The 22,961-nt window shown below is 40.0% G+C and overlaps 1 protein-coding gene across 1 annotated transcript in view; it reads left to right on the forward strand.

Moving 5' to 3' along the window:
- Positions 1-22,961, forward strand: part of PITPNB (phosphatidylinositol transfer protein beta) — a 70,988-nt gene that overhangs the window by 13,606 nt on the left and 34,421 nt on the right. The window contains exons 5-7 of the mRNA XM_067539401.1: positions 427-434; positions 3,854-3,928; positions 5,221-5,304. Coding sequence (XP_067395502.1) covers positions 427-434; positions 3,854-3,928; positions 5,221-5,304 — 167 coding nt within the window. The remainder of the gene's footprint in view (positions 1-426; positions 435-3,853; positions 3,929-5,220; positions 5,305-22,961) is intronic.

The following is a 22,961-nucleotide window of genomic DNA, read 5'->3' on the forward strand; positions in this document are numbered from 1 at the left end:
CCTGTTTAGAGTCCAGAAAACTCTTTGGTCTTTAGAGGAGGAAGTTGTGTAAAGGAGATGCATTCACCATATTCAGTTTCTGAAATTTTGATTCCTTTACGTTCCAAGAATATTGTCTATCTCCCCCTCTCCCCCCTTTTTTTTGGCCTGTCTTGCGTAAAAGTCTTTAAAATGCCTTAAAGTGTACTTCATCTTTAAGATTAACAAATTGTTTCATAGAAGTATGCTGATGAATAGGTTTTTTGTGGGTTTAGTTTGTTGAACAAAGGGGTTTTATTGAGGAATTGTACTGTACTTTTTGTATATAACTCATCTGTATTACAGATTGCTTTAGAGTTAAGACTTTTGTGACCAGCCAGTTGCACATGTTAACACTATTTTGAATGCCTCCTTTTCCTTTTTGTTGCATGTCTCTCCGACTTTCAGTTGTGACGGTGAGTACCTGGATTATTATTGGTTCTATGTTTGTTTATGAAATGTGTTTTAATGTGACTTTTGGTTATTAAAATTATAGTTGACTTTCTGATCCTGCATATCTGCCAATCTAGACTCTGGTTTACTGATTAGGTAGGATTCCACCAGTCAGAAATTAGAATTTTTGGATCAACTACTTGCCAACAAGCCTTCCTCGTATTTCTCTTCCTTATTCTCTTGTTCTGCTCTCATCACTCACTCTGCTCTTCATCATTCCTGGTATTGGAACAACACTCCCTGGCTAAATGATTTAAATGATATAGCTGTGGATACACAGTTTAAAATGGCAAGAGTTCCACAGGAAGCTCTCCGGGAAAGGGAAGGAAGTGCTTTGGGGGCTACTTCCCTCCAGCCTAGCACAACTGGCTGGCTTTGCCCTATTGCATCATGCACTCTCCGTGCAGTTATGGCAGGGTCTTGGCATGTGACCTGGTTGAAATGGATAGCCAATGCCTGCGGAGGAGTTTTTTTTTCTACCAGAGAAAGGTAAGTATTCCCAAGGATAATCAAAAGGGTGTGGGTTTCTCTAGTTCAGCGGTCCTGTGTGATAAGGTCTTTGTGGATGCTGATGCTAAATAAGGCCAGTTGTGTGTCCAAAATGCGAGTACATAATCCCTTCCATTAGGGAGAGCTGAAGTGAGAAAGCCACCTAGCCTGAAACATCCCCCTACATCCCCCATAGCAAGCTTTAGTTTTCACCATAGTCTTTGGAGGTTTTACCCTTCTGTAATAACTCCTGGATCTCTGGGGTGGGGGGGGGCAGGGGGGGATGATGGATTCCTTGATTATCTGAGCTATGACTGTCTGTTGCCTGTTTAAGGCCTAATCAGCCATACTGTACTTGTTTGATTCACTCACTGAATTTAGAGGTGCAGAAAATACTTAGGTCTTTGAACTTCCAGGCGACAGGGTACTTCATTAGATGAACCACAAGTCTTGTTTGGAGTGACAGTTCTTGCAGTGGTTCAACCCCGGGCCGGCTGCTGAATTTCCATGGTGAATGTCTAGTCTACTTTGGAATCCTTCAGGTTGAATGGAGCTCTAGAAGGGGAAGGATTAGTACTTCCTCATTTGATTTATCTTGTAGTGTCCAAGAACTCTGAAGTCTTTTCTCTGGACATAGACCAGAATGCTCAAAGCAGGGACAGTGTACTGAGCAAAGTTAGTATTCTGAGTGTTAATGGTTTAACGTAACAGACACACAGCTGCTATTGGCATTGAATGGGAATCGTGTAACCTCATGCATCACTGCACCAACCTGGGCCTGTAGGCTGATGTGAAAAGTACTTCTCACTGGCAATGCAGTAAGGTGCATGTTAAATAAATGTGTTAGATTTCTGTAAATGAGCAGCTTCCTTTGTGACTCTAGTTTGGCCCATCCTGCAACATCATAAGCCAGCCAGTGTGTTACATCAGCGTATGCTCCGTGTGCCCAGCTGTTTAATGGTGTCATCATCAGCTAGGTGAAAGCCGGTAGCCCGCCGTTGAACAAAGTCAGTGGGCACTCGACAATAATATGTGACATTGTCTGGAGTTGACTGCAGCTGCATCGTGGATCATTAGAAAAATCCCATTTAAAGAGAGTGGTTTCACAGTTGCTCTGTCCTTTTGAAAATGGTTCAGAGATTACTACAGGTGCCTTAGCAGATCAAAACCTGGTGGGCAGATGGTTAAAGCTGGCCTGGTCAGAGTAAGAATGACACCAGTGGGCATTTAAACATTGAGCTAATATCAAACAAAAAAGCCTTTCTCATTGTTAAACACTGTCATAGTAATCATGTGTAAACCAGTTTTTGTTTTTTTCTGTGGTATATAGCCACTGTAGCTTGAAATTAGTCAGTTGAACCTGGGATGCTTAGCAGAAATGCACCCTGCCAGCATCTGAAAATATCATGGATCCTGCCTACAGAGATAATACTCATACTGTCAGAACTTGCAGCTCAACCTTTCCTCCATACTGAGAGGTGAAATACTTGTAAGACAGTAAAATGAGGGCTTCCTGTTGCCCCTTGTGCAGATAATGGATAATCCAGCCTTAAGTGAGTTGATCTTTCTATTACAGAGAAGGACTGGGGACTTGAAAGTCAAACTGGAGAGTACTTGAGAATATTCTGGGGGACTGGTCATTCTCATTGGGAAGTTTGCATTAACTCAAGCTCCACTGCTATAGCGTGGAAGTTTCCCTCCTTTTATGTATGCCTTGCCAGAAGCTCAGAGTTCTTCATTACCTTGGATGTCAGTTTCACAGTTAGCTGTAATTTTAAGTGTCTTTTCCTGACAAATGAAACTCCTTCATTTGCCACTCTTTTTTTTGGTCTCAGCCTTAGGCAGCTTGTCTGTTGAAGCACTATAATGAAGGATCACAGGTCAAATTAATAGGCTTCCTTGACTGTGGGAAGAGCAGGGTAATAAGACTGGTTCATATGTGCAAAAATTCCTATTCCTGATTGGTGAAGTCCTGACTGATTTGAAATGGGCTAACCCAGAATCTGGATTGGTGGCTTAGAATCATAGAAACCTGACTTAAATTTGAAACTAGTGCTTGTCATAATGGTAAGTGTTTCTTCAAAAGCATATCTGAATCCAAATTTATTGTGAAGTCATCACTCCGGACGCTCCATGAAAACAGCTCTGTTCTCACTAAAGACCAGCTATACAAGGAGTTGCAGAAGAGCAGTTAAATCAGGTTAGCCTGACCAATTGCAATATGTGTGCGCACATACATGAATGCAGGTTCATGCTCTCACTTTGTATTGAAAACTGCTTTCCTTGCTACTCTGTAGGGAAAAAAGAATTGTCTATTAGATGAAATTTCATGATTTGTTACATTTCATGTTCCCTGGATTTTAGCACTAACTCACAGAATATAACAAACAATTGAAAATTCTAAACTCACAGCAGAATACTATTTTTTCATGGAACCTTTTGTTAAGACTTCTGTGATAGTCATTCTTAATAAATAAAAAATAATAATATCCTGACTTTAGAAGAAATAGAAAACTTGCTGTGACTTGGGGTGGGAGAGACTGAAACCACTTAAAGGAGTCCAACTGAAGTGTTTACAAATTCTCCATATTTGTCTTTGTAGGTGTCATAGGTATCTAGATTTATCAAATGACCATAGTTCAAATTGCATCTTATGCTCCAACCAACATTTCAGGTTGAGGTGTAGGGCATCTAAACTTGACTGTTTCCACGTGCAGTGATGGAGCCTCTATTTCTGATTATATCAGAGTTAGAATGGGAAGCAAAATTGCTAGTCAAGGGTAGTCAAGGCCTACAGTGCTGCCCCTGGTGGAAAAATGAACTTGCTAAATGTAAGATTTAAAAGGGGTAAAAATATAGTCACCCTTCTGCTGCTTGGTTTTGTTTCTTACAGAATGAATATATGAAAGATGACTTCTTCATAAAAATCGAGACCTGGCATAAACCAGACTTGGGGACATCAGAGAACGTAAGTCAGGGTGCAGTAGTAACCAAGCATTTGCCATACTTACTGCACACATTAAACCTGGTGCATCAGTATCCCGTTTCTGGCAGTGGCTGATAACTGACACTTAAAGGAAGGCAGCATCCCTCCAATGAATAACTAAAAAGTACTCCTCTAAATCAATGAAGCTGTTTTTTCTACAGGTGTGGAAGAAAGGGGTTAGGGAAAGGAAGATGTTTTTATTTTCAAAGTTTGAGCGGTGTTCAGATCACACAGGAGTTGGGAGTTTTGTTGCGACCTAGATATTGCTCCTGAACACTTATGCAAGCAAGCTTCTTATCCCAAGTGTGGTCTTCTATCCCAGTGGCTCCAGCAAGGGTTTTAAATGAATCATACTGGCCACTTGAAAGCACACACTCAATCCTTTTTTTTCAAGCCTGTTGAAGTTCCTTTTTCTGCTAATTTTCTGGCTGGAAATATCCTGGATCAGTCCTTCTCAGAGTAGCTGGTTCAGTCCTAGTAGGGGTGGTGCATGATTTGGACTGTCCCCTTTCTCTTCTCTAATGAAAAAGTAGTAGATACTAATGATGGACACCTATAGAAATATAATTGTCTATTTTCAGTGTTTGGATGACTTGCCTGGACCACTGTTTCTCATGCAGGCTAGAGAGACCTGGGTAGAGAATGACTTATGCTAGTGAAAATAGAAAGTAAAAAGTATTCCTAGACAATTATGCTTGTGCTTAATCTGAATTATGTATTTGTCTAACAGTTATATTCATATGACTCATGCTATGTATCCAGGCTCTTCTGTTTGCATTAAGTCACCTCTCTTGAGAGAGACATGTTAATGGATACATTTCAAAACAGTATGTTTCTAGCCAACTTCAAAATGTGCTGGGGTCTCTGATTTAAGTAACTCATTTGACTTATGGCAGATTACTGATAACTGGATCGTTTGAACTTCTAAGTTTTGTGTGAAGGTTACTCACTAAAATAAAACATCTGCCTGGCCTATTGAATGCATAATGATTCTGATTACAGTGTTTGATATTAGCTGTAATGGAAGTGACAAAAGAATACAACTTGATCTTAAGACCAAGCTTCTTTGAAAGCACAAGAGCTGAAGGTTTAATAAACCTACAACTAGCTTCAGAATTACTTGAAATAAATAGTAACTATGGAGAGTATTCCCCAGGTGATTCTAAGAAAACTGCCCATTTTTGTAAAACCCAGAAAAATCTGTTATCGCAGAATTATTGCAGCCACTGCCTTAAGGCGACAGAAGGTGAAGCCCCTTCCTCTCCCTGTTGCAGGTGCACGGCTTGGATCCAAACACATGGAAGAGTGTTGAAGTTGTCCATATTGACATTGCAGACAGAACTCAAGTAGAACCAGCAGTAAGTAGATGCTGTGCTTATTGGGATATGGTTGTACTATCTAGCTAATTACTTTGGCCTTTACTTGCACCTTTAACTTTAATTGTTTTCCATTGATTTTGAATAATAATATACCCCATGTATTTGATTCCACAAGTAAACATAAAATCTTTTTAAATAGAAGTATTAATATAAATGCTCAATACTTTTAAGTTTTGAGGCCATTTGCTAATCTATCAGATTTGATTTTTATCAGCACATTGAGGGCAATGGATTGTTAAAAGCTTTTAGTTTTAACAATACAGTAATTGACTTGATCAGCATTTGTGTGCTGGTTGCAGTGTGTAAGGCTGAATTAGGAATTGAATCCAGCTCTTCTGTATGGCCTGTCACAGAGCTCTGACCAAGCCATCCCTTTTTTGTAACTGTCTTAGTAATATGTTCTTAAACAGCCATTGGGCAGGTTCAAGCAGGTCTGTCTTTGCTGCTGAAATCTGTGTTGAGAATTGCCATTGCTTTTTGATTTTATTTAATACTTCTTCCCTTCGATGCAGCAGTTATCACCAGATGGGCTGGTCTTTGGTCTCTGCTGACAGATAGATGGGCCAACTGAAGCTAGAGAAACACTGGTGTCATTTCTTTAGCTTTCCATCTCCAGTTACTGCTTTGACTGCTATTTATTATTTTGAAGCACCTAGAAGTAAGCTAAGTACCTCCTATGGTCCCTGCCCTGAGAACTTACAACCTAGTTTCAGGTGAAACAGTTCAGGGGTAATGCAACAGTGAAAATGGCAGAGGTTACACCAGTAAGGTTACATGATTATTTAGTGTAGGGATGTGCCCAGTGTGGGTGTTGCGGTATTGGAGGTGCTCAAGGAACGTAGCTCACAGAACTGGAAGGGACTTTCTGGGTCATCGAGTCGAGTCTTCCCCACTATTGCAGGCAACCCCATCATATAATCATGTTAATAAACTTAGCAAACTCCATCTTAAAACTAGTTTTAGGTGGTTTGCTACTGATACTTCGAGTGCTTGCTCATGTCCATTCCACGCCAGGTGCGTGCACACGTGCACTGACATTGGAGAACTTTTTCCCTCAGTGGTATCCATAGGGGCCAGCTCTGGCACCCTCTGCAGTGGCACTCGAATGTGCTGGTATATAGGGTGCCGCTGGCCCCCCCCTCCATTTCAGTTCTTTGTTACCACCTGTGACTGTGCTGGAACGCTCTTGCCTTGGCAAGCAGCTCCTCAGTGTTTTTTTCCTCCTTCATATTGTATATAGTTCTGCAGTTGAAGTTTGCCAGTTTTAGTGACTCTTAGCACTTAAGGACTGTCCGTTTATTTGGGATACCACTGAGGGAAAAAGTTCTCTGGCACCGGTACATGTGGCGCGTGCGCACCCTTAGTGTGGACTGGACATGAGCAACCCATCTCGAAGAACAACAGTTACAGAAGGTTAGTAACCATCTTTTTTATTTGGAGGCTGTTCCAGAGCCTTACTCCTCTGATTGTTAGAAACCATCTTCTAATTTGCAGCCTAGGTGTAGGCTTGACCAGCTAACTTGGAAAGGCCAGTGCACGTATAAGTAATGGTAAGGAAACAAGGCATGAGACTGGTTGCAGTAGTCAATGTCCTTTTAGAAGCAGAAAGAAGATGCTTAATCTCAGACATGCACTCTTATACAGCATATAAGCTTTCAACTCATTGTATTGTTCAGTACATTTCACGCACACAGAAGAAAGACTGCACTGTAATGAATATGTACAAGGACTACGCATTCTGTCTTCACTTTGCCATGTTCTGACTTTGAATATTGAATGTTGCCCTCTTACCATTGGCTTAGCATACTATTTTTGCATTAAATATATATTTTCCCCTGAGGTATACTATCTTTTTGACTGTATGGATATCTATTCTCCACTGACCAGCTGCTGTTTGGTTACATGGTTAATCTGGAGAAGAATGTAGAATACCTTCATTTGAAGGTGAGCTGCTAGACTGTTTAGAACGGAATTTTGCAAGAAAACTTGCGTTCTGTTCACATTGCTGTCTATTATCTCTCATTTACTTATGCACACACACACATATACATGCCCTTCTCCCCCACTGCATTTCTTTCTTCATTTTGCTTTTTCCAAAGTCCTGTTTCATAACTGTCATAACCACTGATAGATAAGAAGATACTCTGTATTAATGCATTGCGTAGGGAGGGAAGGAAAACTGTACATCTTAGTAGTTGCACAATTCACCAAGTTGTCTTTTTCAGTAACTTTGTTTATTTTTAGAATATTATTTTTCTGAGAACCTCCATTTAAATCAAGTTAAATGTCTTGAATTTTTTCATGCAGCCAGGAATCACTTTACTTTACCTTGTGGTGGTTTTGTCATTGCATATAACCTCAGAAAAGCCGAAGTGGCAGGTAAATATGTTGTGTATTCCCTATTCCAAGCCTGAAATTTTGGCAGACAATATCAGTCCTGTCATCTGTCAGAATGATGGTTCTGACTACAGTATAGATTTGTGTATAAATGTATGCTAATTATTAGATTCCAAGGAGGTGAGTACTTAAATCTTTACACTCTGAGGGATCATCTTAGTTTAAGTGCTGCTGTTTACTAGATGCCCTTTATGCACCATCAGAGCATGGGCCGTACTGTGCTTAGCTAAAGTATTGTCAATTCATTTTGTGTTGAAGACTGAGAAGGCGAGGTAGCTAAATATCTCTGCTCAGAACTCCACTCCCCATAGTTGTTGCCTTTTTATTCTTTGATTTCGGAGGTATTCTTTGCCTGGTTCCTTTGTGTAGTCTGTGGAATGCTTTATACTGCTTGGCGTATATTTCCTTTTAAGTTAGTTTTGCTTTTGTTGAGGCTGGGGAAAGCATAAGCATGCTTCCTTTCTTTTTTGTGTAACATCTTACTGGTACATTGGGGAGAGGACTTGCCACTCTCCTGTCTGAGGAAAGTTATATAGATTTTCCTATCAATTCACAAATTTGTCAAAAATAAGGTTGTTAAATTTGTAAATTTTCTAGCAGTTTATCTAAAATCATTAAACAGAAAATTTTGTCTTCTATACTGAGTGAGTAAACTTTGGCCAAACCTTTTTTGCGTGGCAGTTCCTTTAGTTTCAAACAATAATCTAAACTATAACCATGTAATATAAAAATAGTAAATTCCTTAAGAATTCCAATGGCATACATATGCTAACCCACACCCATGGAAAAATGTATACAAATGATTCAGCAGACATCTGGTATTCTCTTAAGATATACATTTAAACCTGGCCTCTCTTAATCATCTCCAGCACTTTGTCTAAGTAACTTCTGTGATTTGTATACAAAAGTCACCTCCCAAGAGAGGATGAATCTTTAAAGGATAAGCAGAAGAATACATACAATTAACATCAGAAGAGGTTACATTTTTGGAAGTAATCAGAAGGAAAATGAGCACAGTGAAAACAATGAAATTGAAATTAGGTTTGTAGCTATTTCTGTGCACCAACGAGATTACATCTGCCTTGTTCCAGACCATATCTGATGCCTATTTTCTTTCTGGAACAGCATCTGGTTTTTAGTAATATCATTTAATACAGATCAGAAAACTTTCTAGCAGTGGTGCATAAATACCTAGAGTGACAGAATTTCTATGGAGCATGTGGTATCATCCCTTGTTCTGCTTTTCTCATCGAATATGTAGCTAAAATATGAGAAATAAACTTTTGTTAGAGTTGTTAAGTGGACTTTTAAAATATTCCCGCATGAGAATGAATACTTGTTGCTTCTGAAGGTAGAATGGAAATCTGCTCTGAGAACTCTATTCATGGCATGCTGTGGAGCTAAAAAAATCCATTTTGTTAGGCCAGAAGCTTAGTTGACATAACACCTGTTGTTGGAAGTGACTTGGGAACTTCTTCTCTGGCTCTCAAAAGTTCAGACTATAATTACAAAAACAATCAGAGCCCACCCAATGATTTGTAGAGGGGTATAGATAACGTGTCTGAATGAAGGGGCGAGTGAGAATCCTAGTGTCCCAGACTGGCTCCATATCCAGACTTTGTTTTATGGATCCCTCCTTTTCCCACCAGGCATGGGTAGATGAAGGACTCAGTGCCAAGACTTTCCCAGTGCAGACAGAGTGAACTGCAGAAGTTTGAGAAAATGAGCTAATTCTTTAATGTGCAGATGTTTCTTCACCAGTCCCATGAAGCCCAGCTGCCTAGCTCCCTGAAGTGCTGTCACTCTAGAACACGTTGGTTTTGAAGAGTGTTTTATTTTAAAGATGTTTTCAAGTGCTTGCTCTTTTTAACAATATTTGTTTAACCACCATTGACCTGAGCCCCTGTATTCTGAGTCCATTGCTCTAGAAGAGATTTTGGGAGCTGTGATGTCCCCAAATAATCCATCCTACGGTGTGTCAGTGATCAGTAGCCAGCAGCAGGGCGTCATGGAACCTACAAAGCATTGTTAATAGGTTAGTTTGGAATAAAGGGCTGACTTTGTTTCAGCCCTCTACTTGATGTCAAATGCCACATTTACCTTGTCTCCTGTGTACTGCATAGTGTAATTTTCTCAAATTTCAGCCTGCCTATAGGAAGGATTGTTATATATCCTATGATGTTGACATCAGGTATTGGTTTTGAAAACTGAACAGCTTTAATGCAACTTCCATGATTTGGTCGCCCCTTCTCAGTTCCGCACCAGAGAGCTTAGGCTATCTACCCTGTGGTACAAGATTACATGTCCTTTTGTCATTCCATGTAGCTGATTAAACCATGGGGCTTGGGTCTGATTAGTTCCTCCCACTTCTCCTCCTCATCCCATTTTTGTCTCCTTCATTCATCCCTATCTCATGCCTTCTTCCAAGTTGCCCTGTTTGTCTGGAGTAACCTTTCCTCCCACATTTCCCAATGTGTCAACTCATTTAAAATGCTTCTAAAAGACTATCTCTTCCATGAAGCTTTCAACATCAGCTTTCAACATCTTTTCTGGACTGCTTGTACTATTTATCTTGCTTGTACATTTACATTGTAAAACTGCTCTGTTACTTCAAATGTGAAACTTAATGAGAGCAGGAGACAGAGTTATGACTGCAGAATTCTTCCAGAAGAGATCCAAATGAAAAGATGAATCATGGTAATTTTTGCTTAATCTCAGCGTTTTTATTGCTTCAGCGAGCCTTTCCAAAACACCTCCTCCAAGATGCCAGGCACACACTCTTCCTGCTTGTGTACTGGTGGACGCTTGTGTATAGCTGTAGCTCCTTCAAGCACCATGGTGAGTGGGTAGGCAGCATACCTGTAAGAATATTCTTGGCTCTGACCAGTTACTGTGCAGTTAGATATGTGTATTTGCAGTGCTATATCAGCAAGTCAGACTGGAAAGTACTGGTATTCCAGCTCTGCCCACAAAGCTAGTGTAGCATGACGTGTCTGCTGACTGACAATGATGACACTTAACTCTAAAGCTTAAAGGTAAAATTTAACACAAGATTGAGATGAGAACTCTGAGATTCTGTCCACCTGTACACTCAAAGCTGCATCAGTTCATGTTCAGGAGGTTTTCTTGAGAAACGGGCAAAAATATGAATGGTACCACATAAAACAAGCTTAAGCTATGCCCAGGGATAGAATTTTCTTCCTTGTGTAACTGCCCTTTTTACACACACCTCTCAGATGCTACAGTGCTTTGAAAGCTGAACTGGTATATTTGCTCAATTATAGCTCCTAGCAGTTATGGTGACGCAAGCCGTACCATCTCTGTAGTGCTGTTATCTTCTACTTCCTTGGTCTCTGTAGGCATTGCCAGTGGCCCAAGTTTTAGAGTCATTTCTCTGTGGAGCATGTCTCTGCCACTCTGAAAAGAATTGCAAAGACCAAATCATCTTGGTTCAGGATTTGGTGTACTTATTGCTGTAATTAACTGCTGTGAGTAAAGGCTGGAGTATCTTTAAAAAATAGTTCTCTTTCTCAACTTTGGTGCTTTGTGGAAGAGCTGATTATATGGGTAGTTTTGCATTATTGCAAATGAGGCACCTTCAGCATTTGAAATACTATCCTTTGAAACAGCCTTTGAATCCCCACATACTGTTGTCCTTTTATATTATAATTTTTTTTGCCTGTCTCTCTTCAGCTTTCGAGGAGCTTTCCATTTTTGTAGCTGTACTGTTTGTTCAACAGTTGCCTGTTTCACTTCCTAAGAAGGACTTGCTGCTGTTGGGTATTATGCTGTGCCTGTATAGATATTTTCCTTAAACTCTGAAAAGAGCTTTTGTTTGTTTGTGATCTGGCTCTAGTCCAGGCTCCTTCCCTCAGCCCTGGGAGGAAGGCCAGTGTCTGAGAAGAGTGCCTACAATTCTGTCTTGTGCATTGAGAGGTTTTAATTTAGATAGTCTCACTTTTTCCTTCTACTCTTAACAAGACTTGGGTTAAGCATCTTTGCACAAGTTAGTCTCTTTCTTGTCCCAGAAAACATTTAAAATGGATGATTTATGGTAATTTTGCTTAAATACCAGATTTTACTTATTTTAGTCTTTATTTGCAATATTTTCTGTCTCTACTCATATTGAGGTCTTTCCCCTCCTGCCCAAGAGCGGGAGCAGGTAGGACTTTCCTTTTGCTCTCTTTTCATCTGCATAGTGCTAGGAGAGGGCCAAACATCATTTTGTAGAATAGCGTGTACTAGGGGTGTCTGGCCAAATAATTTCAGAAAATAAAATAGAATATAAATTCTGTCGATAGAAATAACAAAGCTGCATGTTTAGGTATGCAGAAGTGCTGAAATGCTAAGGTTGCACATGCAGCTATGACTCTGCCCCTTAGGACTTGTTTACATGCGGGGGGAAGAGAGGAACCTGGAATAGCTATTTCTGAATAACTGGTCCTCACTAGCTCCCTCTGTCAACACTGATTCTGCACTGAACGCCCTTGTGTAGTTTAATCAGCTTCCGAACTGCATTAATTTAATCTAATCCATAAACAGGCATTCTTAGTACAGGTCAGAACTTCTACATGGGAGGTAGTGTGGAATAGCTGTTGCACTGTAAATTCACACAAACTTACCCATGACTTCCTGTGTAGACAAGTCCTTAGTATGCATTACGATATCTGTTTGCATGATCTCATACAATTTCTCAAGTATAATGGTCTACAACTTTTCCTGCAGTCTTGCTGAAGAGATGCAGAGGTGCCCTGTCTCAGTCACTGCAGATATTTTATGGTGAGCATAGAGTAAGCCCTTGCCTTATTCACTGACATTTTATACAAGCATATGTGGCTTTCATGGAGTCGCTAGCATTTAGTGTACTTAATAGAAGATGCTACGTGTGTATCTAAGGTTAGAGAACTGTGTGTAGGACACTGAGGTTATGTAAAGACTGTTATAATGTATATTCACAAGTAGGCAGAGTTCAGGTTGTTCAAACCCACCCGACCTCAGAGGTACGTACTCCGGGAGTCTAGCATGTGCTACTTGCACTTACCTGTGCTACTGTGGGTTGTGAACTTTGATTTAAATATTTTCAATTAGTCTTTTTAAATATAAATAATAAAATAAATATATTTTGTTCTTTAGTTTGAGCACCTGGAGCTGTTTTTAAATATAAATAATAAAAAAAATATCTTTTGTTCTTTAGTTTGAGCACCTGGAGCTGTTGCATTACGAAAACTTTCATTAGATGCTTATTTTCAGTAAGTGGCTTTTTCAGTGTCTGAACTCAACGTTTAGCAATCTGTCAGAAAACTTAGAGCGCTTTAGAGGGAGAACATTTTTTGTCTCTAGTTATCCATTCCTTTCCTTCCAACTAGCAGATCTCAGGTTCACTGTTTCTTTTCCAGCCTTGTACTGGAGATATTCTTGGCTAGTTTAAATCCTACTCCATGGAGGAAAAACTTTTTTCTCGGTTTTGAACTTGCTTCCTTTCAATGTCACTGAATGAGCCCTTCCCTTTGTATTATGGAAAGGGTGAATAGCAGTGCCCAAACTACCTTCTCTGTACCATTCATTATTTGGACATCCTTATGTCTCTTATTTGTCCATCTTCTAATGTAAATCTCTTCAAACTCTTTTAATATAGGCATTCTTCCAGGCCACTCATCAGGTTCATCATCGTCTCTGAATCCCTCTAATTCTGCTGTCTTTTCCTAGGGATAGTGACTAGCATGTACCATTCCAGATAAACGTGTGCCATTAATTTATTACATGCTTTCAGTGTACTCCATTCCATTATGTATGCTAACATTTTGTTTGCTTTTTTTGTCCACATTGAGCAAAGATCTTCACTGAACTATCCACAAAGTCAACTAGGTTTTTCCTCTGAATTGTTAGTTTAGAACTCAGTAAGGTATATAAATAGTTCAGATTATTTCTTCCAATGTGCATTAATTTGCATTTATCAACACAACTGCTGCTGCTGTGGTGTTGTCCATTCACTTAGCAAAATAATATTCTTTAGCATAACTAGGGGTGGTAAGCCCCCAGCTGATTGGGGAATGATATGAACTGCATTAGGGTGACCAGATAGCAAGTGTGAAAAATCGGGATGGGGTGGGGGTGGTAATAGGCACCTATATAAGACAAAACCCCGAATATCAGGATTGTCCCTATGAAATCAGGATATCTGGTCACCCTAAACTGCATCAAGAGTTGTATCCTGTTCTTGTAATTGGGGAAAAACTCCCACAATGTGAGATCTATTAGGAAAAAGAAATATTTCAGAAAGGTGCATTTTCTATGCACTAACTTTATGACTTAGTTATAGTCCTTCAGGACTTGCCTGGGTAGAATGAACAAAAGAAAGCCAGTGCTGTTTTCTTGAGTCTTCAAAGGCTGGTTTATTGCTAATGAAAAGATGTTAATGTTACAACAGAAGGATGAAGTCTGAGCTTGGATACAACTGTTCAGAAATCAAATTTTTAATATTAGATATATTTGCATATTCATAGTTACTGCAGATCAAACTGAAATACCATTTGTTAGACTAGCTTATGCTTTAGCTGGATGAGGAAGTTAAACATTTACTTGATTAAATGTGAAATACTGTCATCATTCTATATCCTTTCTCCACCCAATTCGTTTCCTGTAGCTTTTATTTTCGAGATGAGCAGATTGCTTTTAAATGTATTAGTAGGAATGTTTTTAATAATCTCTCAGAAGAGGTTTTTCAGAGATGCAATTTAACTCATAAATTTTATAGACCAATTTAGACTAACAGCAGCCTGCAAGAAATTATTTTTGATCTTGATTCAAATTGAAGAGGGTTACTCAATACTCACTTTAAAAACTCAAAAGAGAAAAAAAGCATTTAACAATATAAATATTGCCTATGTATAACTTCACACAATGGCAATTCTTACTTACCAGGTGTCAGATTTAAACTTTTTTTCTTCTCTAGAAAAACTTTCCCCAATGGCTACCTAGCACTCTATTTTTTTTGCTAATTAAAAATCCCTTAACTTAATAGATATTTTTAAAGACTGCAGTGGCCTGAGTGGGATATTTTTTAATTGACATCTGGGAAGGTGAGGTACAAAACTGCCACTGCTCCCTTAAGAATTTGGGGAAGGAAGGACAACAGAGTGAAATAAAATAATGGCATAACTCTGCTGGAAATGGTTAGGTAAATGGCAGAGCCATTTGATTGAATGCTAACTGCTAAGCAAAACTAGATGGGGTCTTAGCTGCAGTGTAGAGAGAACAGTATGTAGGAGATGGGAGCTACACTACAAAGTGAAATTATGGTTGTGGTTGAAGTATAGAAAGGGACTTACAGTCCTCATTGCTGATAAGCTTTGAAATAGATGCTGCTTTACATTAAACATTCAGACCAACAAACCCTGAGAGTCAGTCCAGTTAGTTGGGCAGGGTGCTGACTCAGAAGTTTGATTTCTTAGGGTCCAGCATACATGATAAAGCTACAGGTCCAGCAATGCGGAGACTTTATGCAAATTAGGTCTCATTATAATTTCCATTTTGATATGCATTACCTCATTTACATAAGTTCACACACTCTCCCCAAAGATTCCCCATGTCCCCTTTCTGTAGCTGTGTCCCCTTGAAGTCCCCCCCTTCTGCCTCTCTGGCTCCCTTCTCATTGTCTCTGGCTTCCCTTTTCTTACCTGAGTGTCCTCTGCCTGCCTGCCTCCCTTCTCCAGTGGGTTTTCATATTGAATACACCCTGCTCCCCAAACAACCCATGGCCATAGCGATGGCTAGAGTGACTGCCTACATAGTGCTGCTCTAGCTGTATCTCTGTGGCAATGGGCTCTAAGTAGGATGGGTCTGGTTATGATACTGGAAGATGCCTACATGTCTCCATGGCTTATGGTCCTAGAATAGTCCTCAATTCTAACCATACAGATGCATCTTCAGAGCCATGTGCACATGAGCAATGCCCCTGCTTTTTCTCTGGAAATAAGAGATAGAAGTAGGTACTAGGGATAGGGTGGCTGAAATAGAGTGTAAAACTACTGCAGGAGGCAGACCAGTGCTGTGCTTGGGGAGTTCTTTCCTATGAACAGAAGGAGATGGCTTGCTGGCTGTAAATTGTCTAACTGAGGCCCATATGAGACACTTTGTGTTACCAGTGTACTATAATAACAATCTCTGCCCATTTGTGTAATGGGATAAGGCCTTTTGCAAATTGTTCTGCTGCAACATTCATATTTTATGTTGATAGTTGAAACTGACAGTTAAAAACATAATAATGAGCAGTCAAGTTTCTCCAAAAAAAAAAAAAAAAAAAAAAAAGCTTGTCTTCTAAAGTCAATAAATGCACAAATCTGAACTTTTAAAATTCTCAGCTGATTCTTCCTGAAGATTTTTAAAAAACCCTAAAAGTTTCAGAGGGTTCACCGTGCTGATGAAGATTGACTGTCACAAGTTTCCTGATAATTAGCCTATAATAATTTGGTATAGTTGATGAGTCTATAAATTTAACTTGAATTGGTAACTGATTTGCTACTTATAAGTTTAGTGTCTATCTGACTTGAATTATTTTACTAGGTGGGTGGCCACTTGCTAGTTTTCCTCCTACCTCATCCTCCAACTTCCTAGATTTGAAGGTCAGAAGGAACCATTATGATCATTCAGTCTGAGCTCTTATGGCCTGTGTTATACAGAACTTGCCCCCAAATAATTCCTAGAGCAGATCTTTTAGAAAAGCATCTAATCTTGGTTTAAAAATTGTCATTGATGGAGAATCCACCACAACTCTTGGTAAACTGTTCCAATGATTAATTACTCTCACTGTTAAGAATTTATGCCTTATTTCCAGTCTGAATTTGTCTAGCTTCAACTTCCAGCCATTAGATTGTGTTACACCTTTCTCTGGCAGTGGAAGAGTCCATTATTAAATATTGGTTCCCCAAGTAGATACTAATAGACTGTAATCAAGTCACCCTTTAACCTTCTCTCTATTCAGCTGAATAGATACACTCAAGGAGCTAAATCACTAGAAGGCAGGTTTTCTGATCCTCTAATCATTCTCCTGGCTCTTCTCTGAACCCTCTCCAGTTTATCAACATCCTTCTTGAATTGTGGGCACCAGAACTGGACACAGTATTCCAGCAGCGGTCACACCAGTGCCTAATGTAGAGGTAAAACAACCTCTATCCTCCTACTCGAGATTCCCCTGTTATGCATTACAGGGGATTGCATTAGCTCTTTTGGCCACTGCATCATAGTGGGAGCTCATGTTCAGCTGATTATCCACCACAACCTCCAAATTTTTTTTCAGTTACTACTTCCCAGGAGAGTCTCCCTTCCTGTGAGTATGGCTTGCATTATTTGTTCCTAGATGTGTATCTTTACCTTTAGCCATGTTAAAAATGCATATTGTTTATCAAGTGATCTAGATGTCTCTGAATCTGTGACCTGTCCTCGTTATTTAGCACTCCCCCAATTATTTTGTCATCTGCAAACTTTATCAGTGATGATTTTGTTTTCTTCCTGTTAATTGATAAAAATGTTAACTAGTGTAGGACCAAGAACTAATTCTTTCAGGACCCCACTAGAAACATGCCCACTGAATGGCAATCCCCTCTTCAGAGTTATATTTTGAGAACTGTCAGTTAGCTAGCTTTTAATGTATTTAGTGTGTGCATGTTAATTTTACATATTAGTTTTTAATCAGGATGTCGTGCTGTACCAAATCAGACACCTTACAGAAACCAAAATCTGAAGCCCAAGCACTGCCGCCTAGGGCTGAAGCATGTAACTTAGCTTCGTGGGGCCCCAGGCAGCTGCCCTGCTTGCCGCCCCCTAATGCCAGCCCTGCACTTGCAACCCCCCCCCCTCCCCCCGATGCTTACGACCCCCAGGTTGAGAAACAGTGATCTAGATGAGTTAACATACCCCCGGAAGACCTCTGTATGCCCCGAGGGTTACACGTACCCCTGATTGAGAATCACTGCATTACATCAACAGCTTCATTAACCAAATTTGTAATCTCATCAAAAGAAGATATCAAGTTAGTTTGACAGGATCTATCTTCCATAAACCTTCCTCCTCCTTCATTTGCTTTGTATTTGGTCACCTAGTGTAGTAAATTGTAATCTATAAGCTCTTTGGCAGAGGAACTTATCCTTTTGATAAGTGTTTTCACAGTTCTAGCACATTGGAGTTCTGAGCCCTGACTGCAATAATATTTACGCAAATAAATAATATCTCCAGTTCTGTCAGTAGTTTCCAGAGATATCCAGAAGGAGGATGGCATATCTAGCAAGAACTTCTGGCCCAGATTCTGAACATTCAGTTATTTCCAGTGTTAGCCATGTTTGTTTGGGCTTCCTGTGGTTGTCTCAGTTGTTCTGTGCATTTGCTGGTTTCTCTAAAAATGCTGTTATAACCTCTTCTCTAACCATGGATTACAGGTCATAGGATTAGGCTTTTTAATATGATCACACTCACTTTTCCAGGAATCATACTGACAAGTGAATAGATATCAAAACATATTTTATAATGTTCCTGTTAAGTCTAATGCTGTAGCAGTGCTATTCTTCCAGCCAGGGTTGTGAGTCATCTGCACACTTCAGAGTAGATGCTAATGCAACTGGAGCATCTGGTGGTGGCACTTGTAGGCACAGGAAATAAGTGACCTGTGCCCTTGTTCATTCAATGTGTGCAGTACACTTTTGTAGCCCATTAGGTCACCACTATCCAAGGAGATTCCAGGCTATTTCCAAACACAAAGAAGGTTCTTATTTACAAGAACTAGGATATGTGCACCTGCATTTAGTCATTCATTTTCTGTTGTACTCCCATTTTTCAAGAATGAATAGTTTTTATATGACAGTATAGATCAACTTTAATTTTAGAAACATTTCATTTAGTATATCACTAAACTGAATATGCTAGTGTTCTTACATAGTTTAATAAGTAGTAGTTTGGTGCAAAATATTTCTTGGATAAATTCTATTCAACCTTAATATAATTTTATTTATTAAGCTCCTACTTCTCTGTCACCTGGCCAACCTGCTGCATGAGCAGTTTAAATACAACTATTACAAACAGTTATGAAATGTACAAAATAACTTGGAGAATAAGAACATTTCTGTACTGTTAATGTACCTGGAAACTCATTTTAAATATGCTTCTGTTGCAAAGCCAATTTGCATTTGTTCTTTCCAAGGGATTGCAGAAAGTGCACACCAAATTCAGCCTTTCAAAATACCCAGGAGCTTGAGATTCAAGTAGGCTACAGCTGTCTTCACCTCCAGTATTCAAAAATAACTAATGAGATGAGAAGTCTACAGCTGGTGGCAAGCACAATAAACCATGAGCCAAGGGCTTCTTTACTTTCGATGCTCCCTTTCCCCTGAGGGATCCTAAAGGAGACAGAATATTAACACAGCCAGGGCACTGTCTCGTTCCATGCTATTGCTCATTTGCAGCTGTAATTGGGAGTCAAGGTTGCATACTATGTGCTGAAACTATCATACATGAAGGAATATACTTGCTCACTGTGTGATATGCTTATAGATGGGGCAACTGTAAAAACGTTCACTGCTGTATTCCAGTAAAATCACAAATGAGCATATACGTCCGTATTAAATTAAAAAGTTAATATTTTACTACTGTATCAGAAATACTGAGGTTGTCATCATAGTAACTCAGTCTCAAGGTTGAATATATGGATATGTGTTTAGCTGATGCTGCTTTTGAATGCAAACATACAGTGCTTATGCTCCTTCCTTAGCATGTCAGTGTAGTGGATAAAGCACTCTGACTGAAGTTAATGCCAATGGAAGCACTTTTGTAGAATTGTTTGGTTAATGGTTTTTTGGCCTTTAATATTTTTCAAACTTTCTTGTGTCATTTTTTGTTCACGAGTGAGACAGGTGAAGTGGAAAATACCCTTCATGAAAGGTTATAAAACGTATTGATTAGACAGATGAAAACAGATTGTTTTTGAGCTGTCCTAGTCTCTGGATAAAGAAGTATTTAGGCAGTTTTTGAAGTGCATATTGAGTACACCTGTGGACAAGGAAATGTTGCAGTCTGTTAGTTGAATACATATACATGCATTTTTAAAAAAATGTGTATGTACTCAGTGGCCCAGAATACCTTCAAAGCAGCTTCTCCAGTTTATTTTGTTAATATGTGCTGTGTTTAGATGTATCAGGAGTGAAAAGTCTTGGGGGAACAAAGTAACTGCATGAAACAATAGCTGAATTTCCATGGGTATCAGTTGGTTGGACCGCACCTTCTGGGACTTCCAGTTATCTGTTGCAAGAAATATGTAGTAGACTACTACAAAATCTGCATTGCCTGAGCTCTAGTCTAGTCTAATTATCTTCCACAATCTTGTTGTCCTGGCTGCTAGAAAGATGTAAACCTAACATTTCTTTTCTTAGTGTTAGGTCATTGCTTCCTAGTGTTCTTCAGTAATTTGTGGTTTTAGTCATCTTTCATCCCCTCTTTTGGTCTGTGACAGACGTGATTGGGGCTCCCCCGAAAGAGGGGTGTTGTGGTACCACTCCCATCCCATGCAGGCCCTGATGTGTCGTGCTGGGCAGTAACACAGTCCTGGAGCCCTTCTGGGCGTGCCCAGGCTCAACAAGCAGCTGTGCAGGCCAGCAAAGCAGTCCTGAAACGCTGCTGGGCATGGCGGGGCACAGTGCTCAGCTGTGCTGAGCCACACAGCAGTCCTAAAGCCCCTCTGGGAGTGGCGGGGCTCACCAAGGATCACTGCAGAGCAGCACTGCAGTCCTGGCAGGCTCTGGGGGTGTGTCTCTCTCCTCTATTGTCCCGCCCCGTTCTGAGGCCTCTGCTAGGCTTTTAATCCCTGCTTCCTGCCAGGGAGTGTGACAGGGAGGGGCCTTTCTGGCCCCCGAGGAAGCTGAGGGCTCCCCCTCTGGCAGGATGGGCTGGTGTACCCTGTCACATGGTCTTACTGCAGTATTAAAATGCAGTCATGAAAACATTTCTATTTAACTTTTAAAGCAACTTTTTCTACAAAAAGGCAACAACCTGGCAGTGTCTCCTCGTATGAATTCTCCAGTGAGGAAGAAGAATCATCTATGGTAGTCTCAAGCATATATCATATTTCCATTGTGAGCAATTCCTACTTCAGTGCTAAAGCTCTCAAAATGAGGATTATAAGTGGTATCACTGGCAATTACTAATGATAGTATTGGTAATATACTTTAACCATTATACACCTGGATGAAACCTACCCTAAGCATGACCTCCAGTAGGCCAACCCCACTCAAGAACTTCTTAAAAATATCTTCAGTTAGTGTTGATCTGTTGATAGATCCATCTCTTTTGTTCATACAACTTTTGCTAGTCCTTTGGATGGTTGCTGAAGTCACGTTTCACTATATAGGTAGTGATTATTTACACAACATTTTTTAAAAGTAGGGTCTGAACAAGTAACTTTGTTTTAGGTGCTGAGTTTGAAGTGAATTTGAGACTTCCACTTTCCAGGCTGATAACAATTTTGCATGTTCTATGCTAATCTGCACAGCATTCTTTTACAGTGAATCTTTGCTGCCTCTTTTGAAATAGCACACGCAGTGGCTTGTCTTACTTTCCTGGTCAGGCAAAACCACATGATCATCACCTTTTGTGGATGAAATTTGGAATTAAAAGCAGCGATGATGGATAACTAATAACAGCACCACATATTTATGAGCACTGTGGTGGATGTGTTTAAATCCAACTCCAACAGTTTAGGTTCTTCTAGGCTAATCTCTTGGGCACTCTACAGCGTGTCCCGCTCATAGCCCTTCTCCGTCATGGCATGAGAAATCTGGCCATAGGTATCAAAGTTCCTTCGGCTAGAGCGGAGCTGGGACTGCACAGCAGACTCCCCCCAAATGCTGGTCAGGTCCAGCAATTCCGGTATGCTCCAAGCGGGAGAGCGTTTGCTGCGTTGAGCTGCCATGGTCAGTTGGGAAGATGAGATGCAAGCTCTCCACACTGACCAAGCAGGAAGTGGAATAAAAATTTCAAAACTTCCCATGACTATCCGGAGGGAGGGGCAGGTGGCTGCCAAGCAGCAGAGTGCAAACGGATGTCCAGAGTTGTCAGGATTGGCATTGTGGGATATTTCCGGAGGTCAATTACTGTGACAAAAACATACAGCAGTGTCTACACTGACACTTTGTTGCTAAATATGTCGCTAAAACGTTGTCGCAAAAAACTACACCTCTCATTGAGGTGGTTTTATTTTGTCAACAAAACAGGGCAGTTTTATTGATAAAAGGGTCATTGCAGTGTGTACACCAGGATTGTTTTGTCGACAAAACTCTCTAGTGTAGACCAGGCCTTAGTTCACCTTTTTCCCAACAGGTGGCATTGTAGTAGTGTAGTATGTGTAAAGTGTATGTAGTAAAGTGAGTGACCAAGATATACAAGTAGGCTTGCTAACAGATGGCACCATGAGGCAATCAAAAAAGCAGGCTGCCACCTACCTCAAGAAATTTTTGCTGCAATATTTGACTCTGGTCAAATAATAGGCAGTCAATCTGACATATTTGACTGGTCAGTTCTGGCTTGCCAAATCTGTTTGAAGATAAATGAGATTTTCATGGCAAGGTTGCTAATACTGAGCGTCATGGAGTCTTGTGCTTTTCTTGCTTCCCTGCCCTTGCATTAGGGATGCATCTATAAGGTTTTTCTTGTCTCAGAATGTATCTTCAGTAGTTGACCGCTAGTACCTTTCCTGTAATTGACACCCAAAACTGCTTAGCACTGCAGGCGTGTTTGTATCCTCCCACTTTGCATAAACCTAATAGTCTCTTCAGACTTGTTTTCTCCAGATACTACTTCAACTCAGTATGTTTTTCTTTTCTCACTCAGGCATTTTCTTGTCGATGGCTTCTATCCCTATAGTTTCACTCCTGAGTCTTAACTTCCTAATTAATATCTTGCGTGGATACTAAAAAGATGAGGGCTATAGAGATGCCTAAAGTAAATTATAGCTTATAAACATTTGGCACCTTTTGATCTTGGTTGGCATTAGTCTAGTTACTTGGCATTTTTCTATATTAAATTTTGTAAGATGGTGGGAAAATGTACTGTGCTCTTTCTTAAAATGAACTGTTCAAAGCCGTTTACAATCTTAGGATAGTGTAAGTGGCCTGGCACTGGATATCTGCCCCTCCCCTCTCAAATTTATATACTTACTTTCTGCCATAACCTCTACAAAAAAAAATCAGCCAATTGTGATTACT

This window comes from Emydura macquarii, unplaced genomic scaffold (genome assembly GCF_026122565.2).
Source record: "Emydura macquarii macquarii isolate MOO-44397 ecotype Brisbane River unplaced genomic scaffold, CSIRO-AGI_Emac_v2 contig_554, whole genome shotgun sequence".
NCBI lineage: Eukaryota > Metazoa > Chordata > Testudines > Chelidae > Emydura > Emydura macquarii.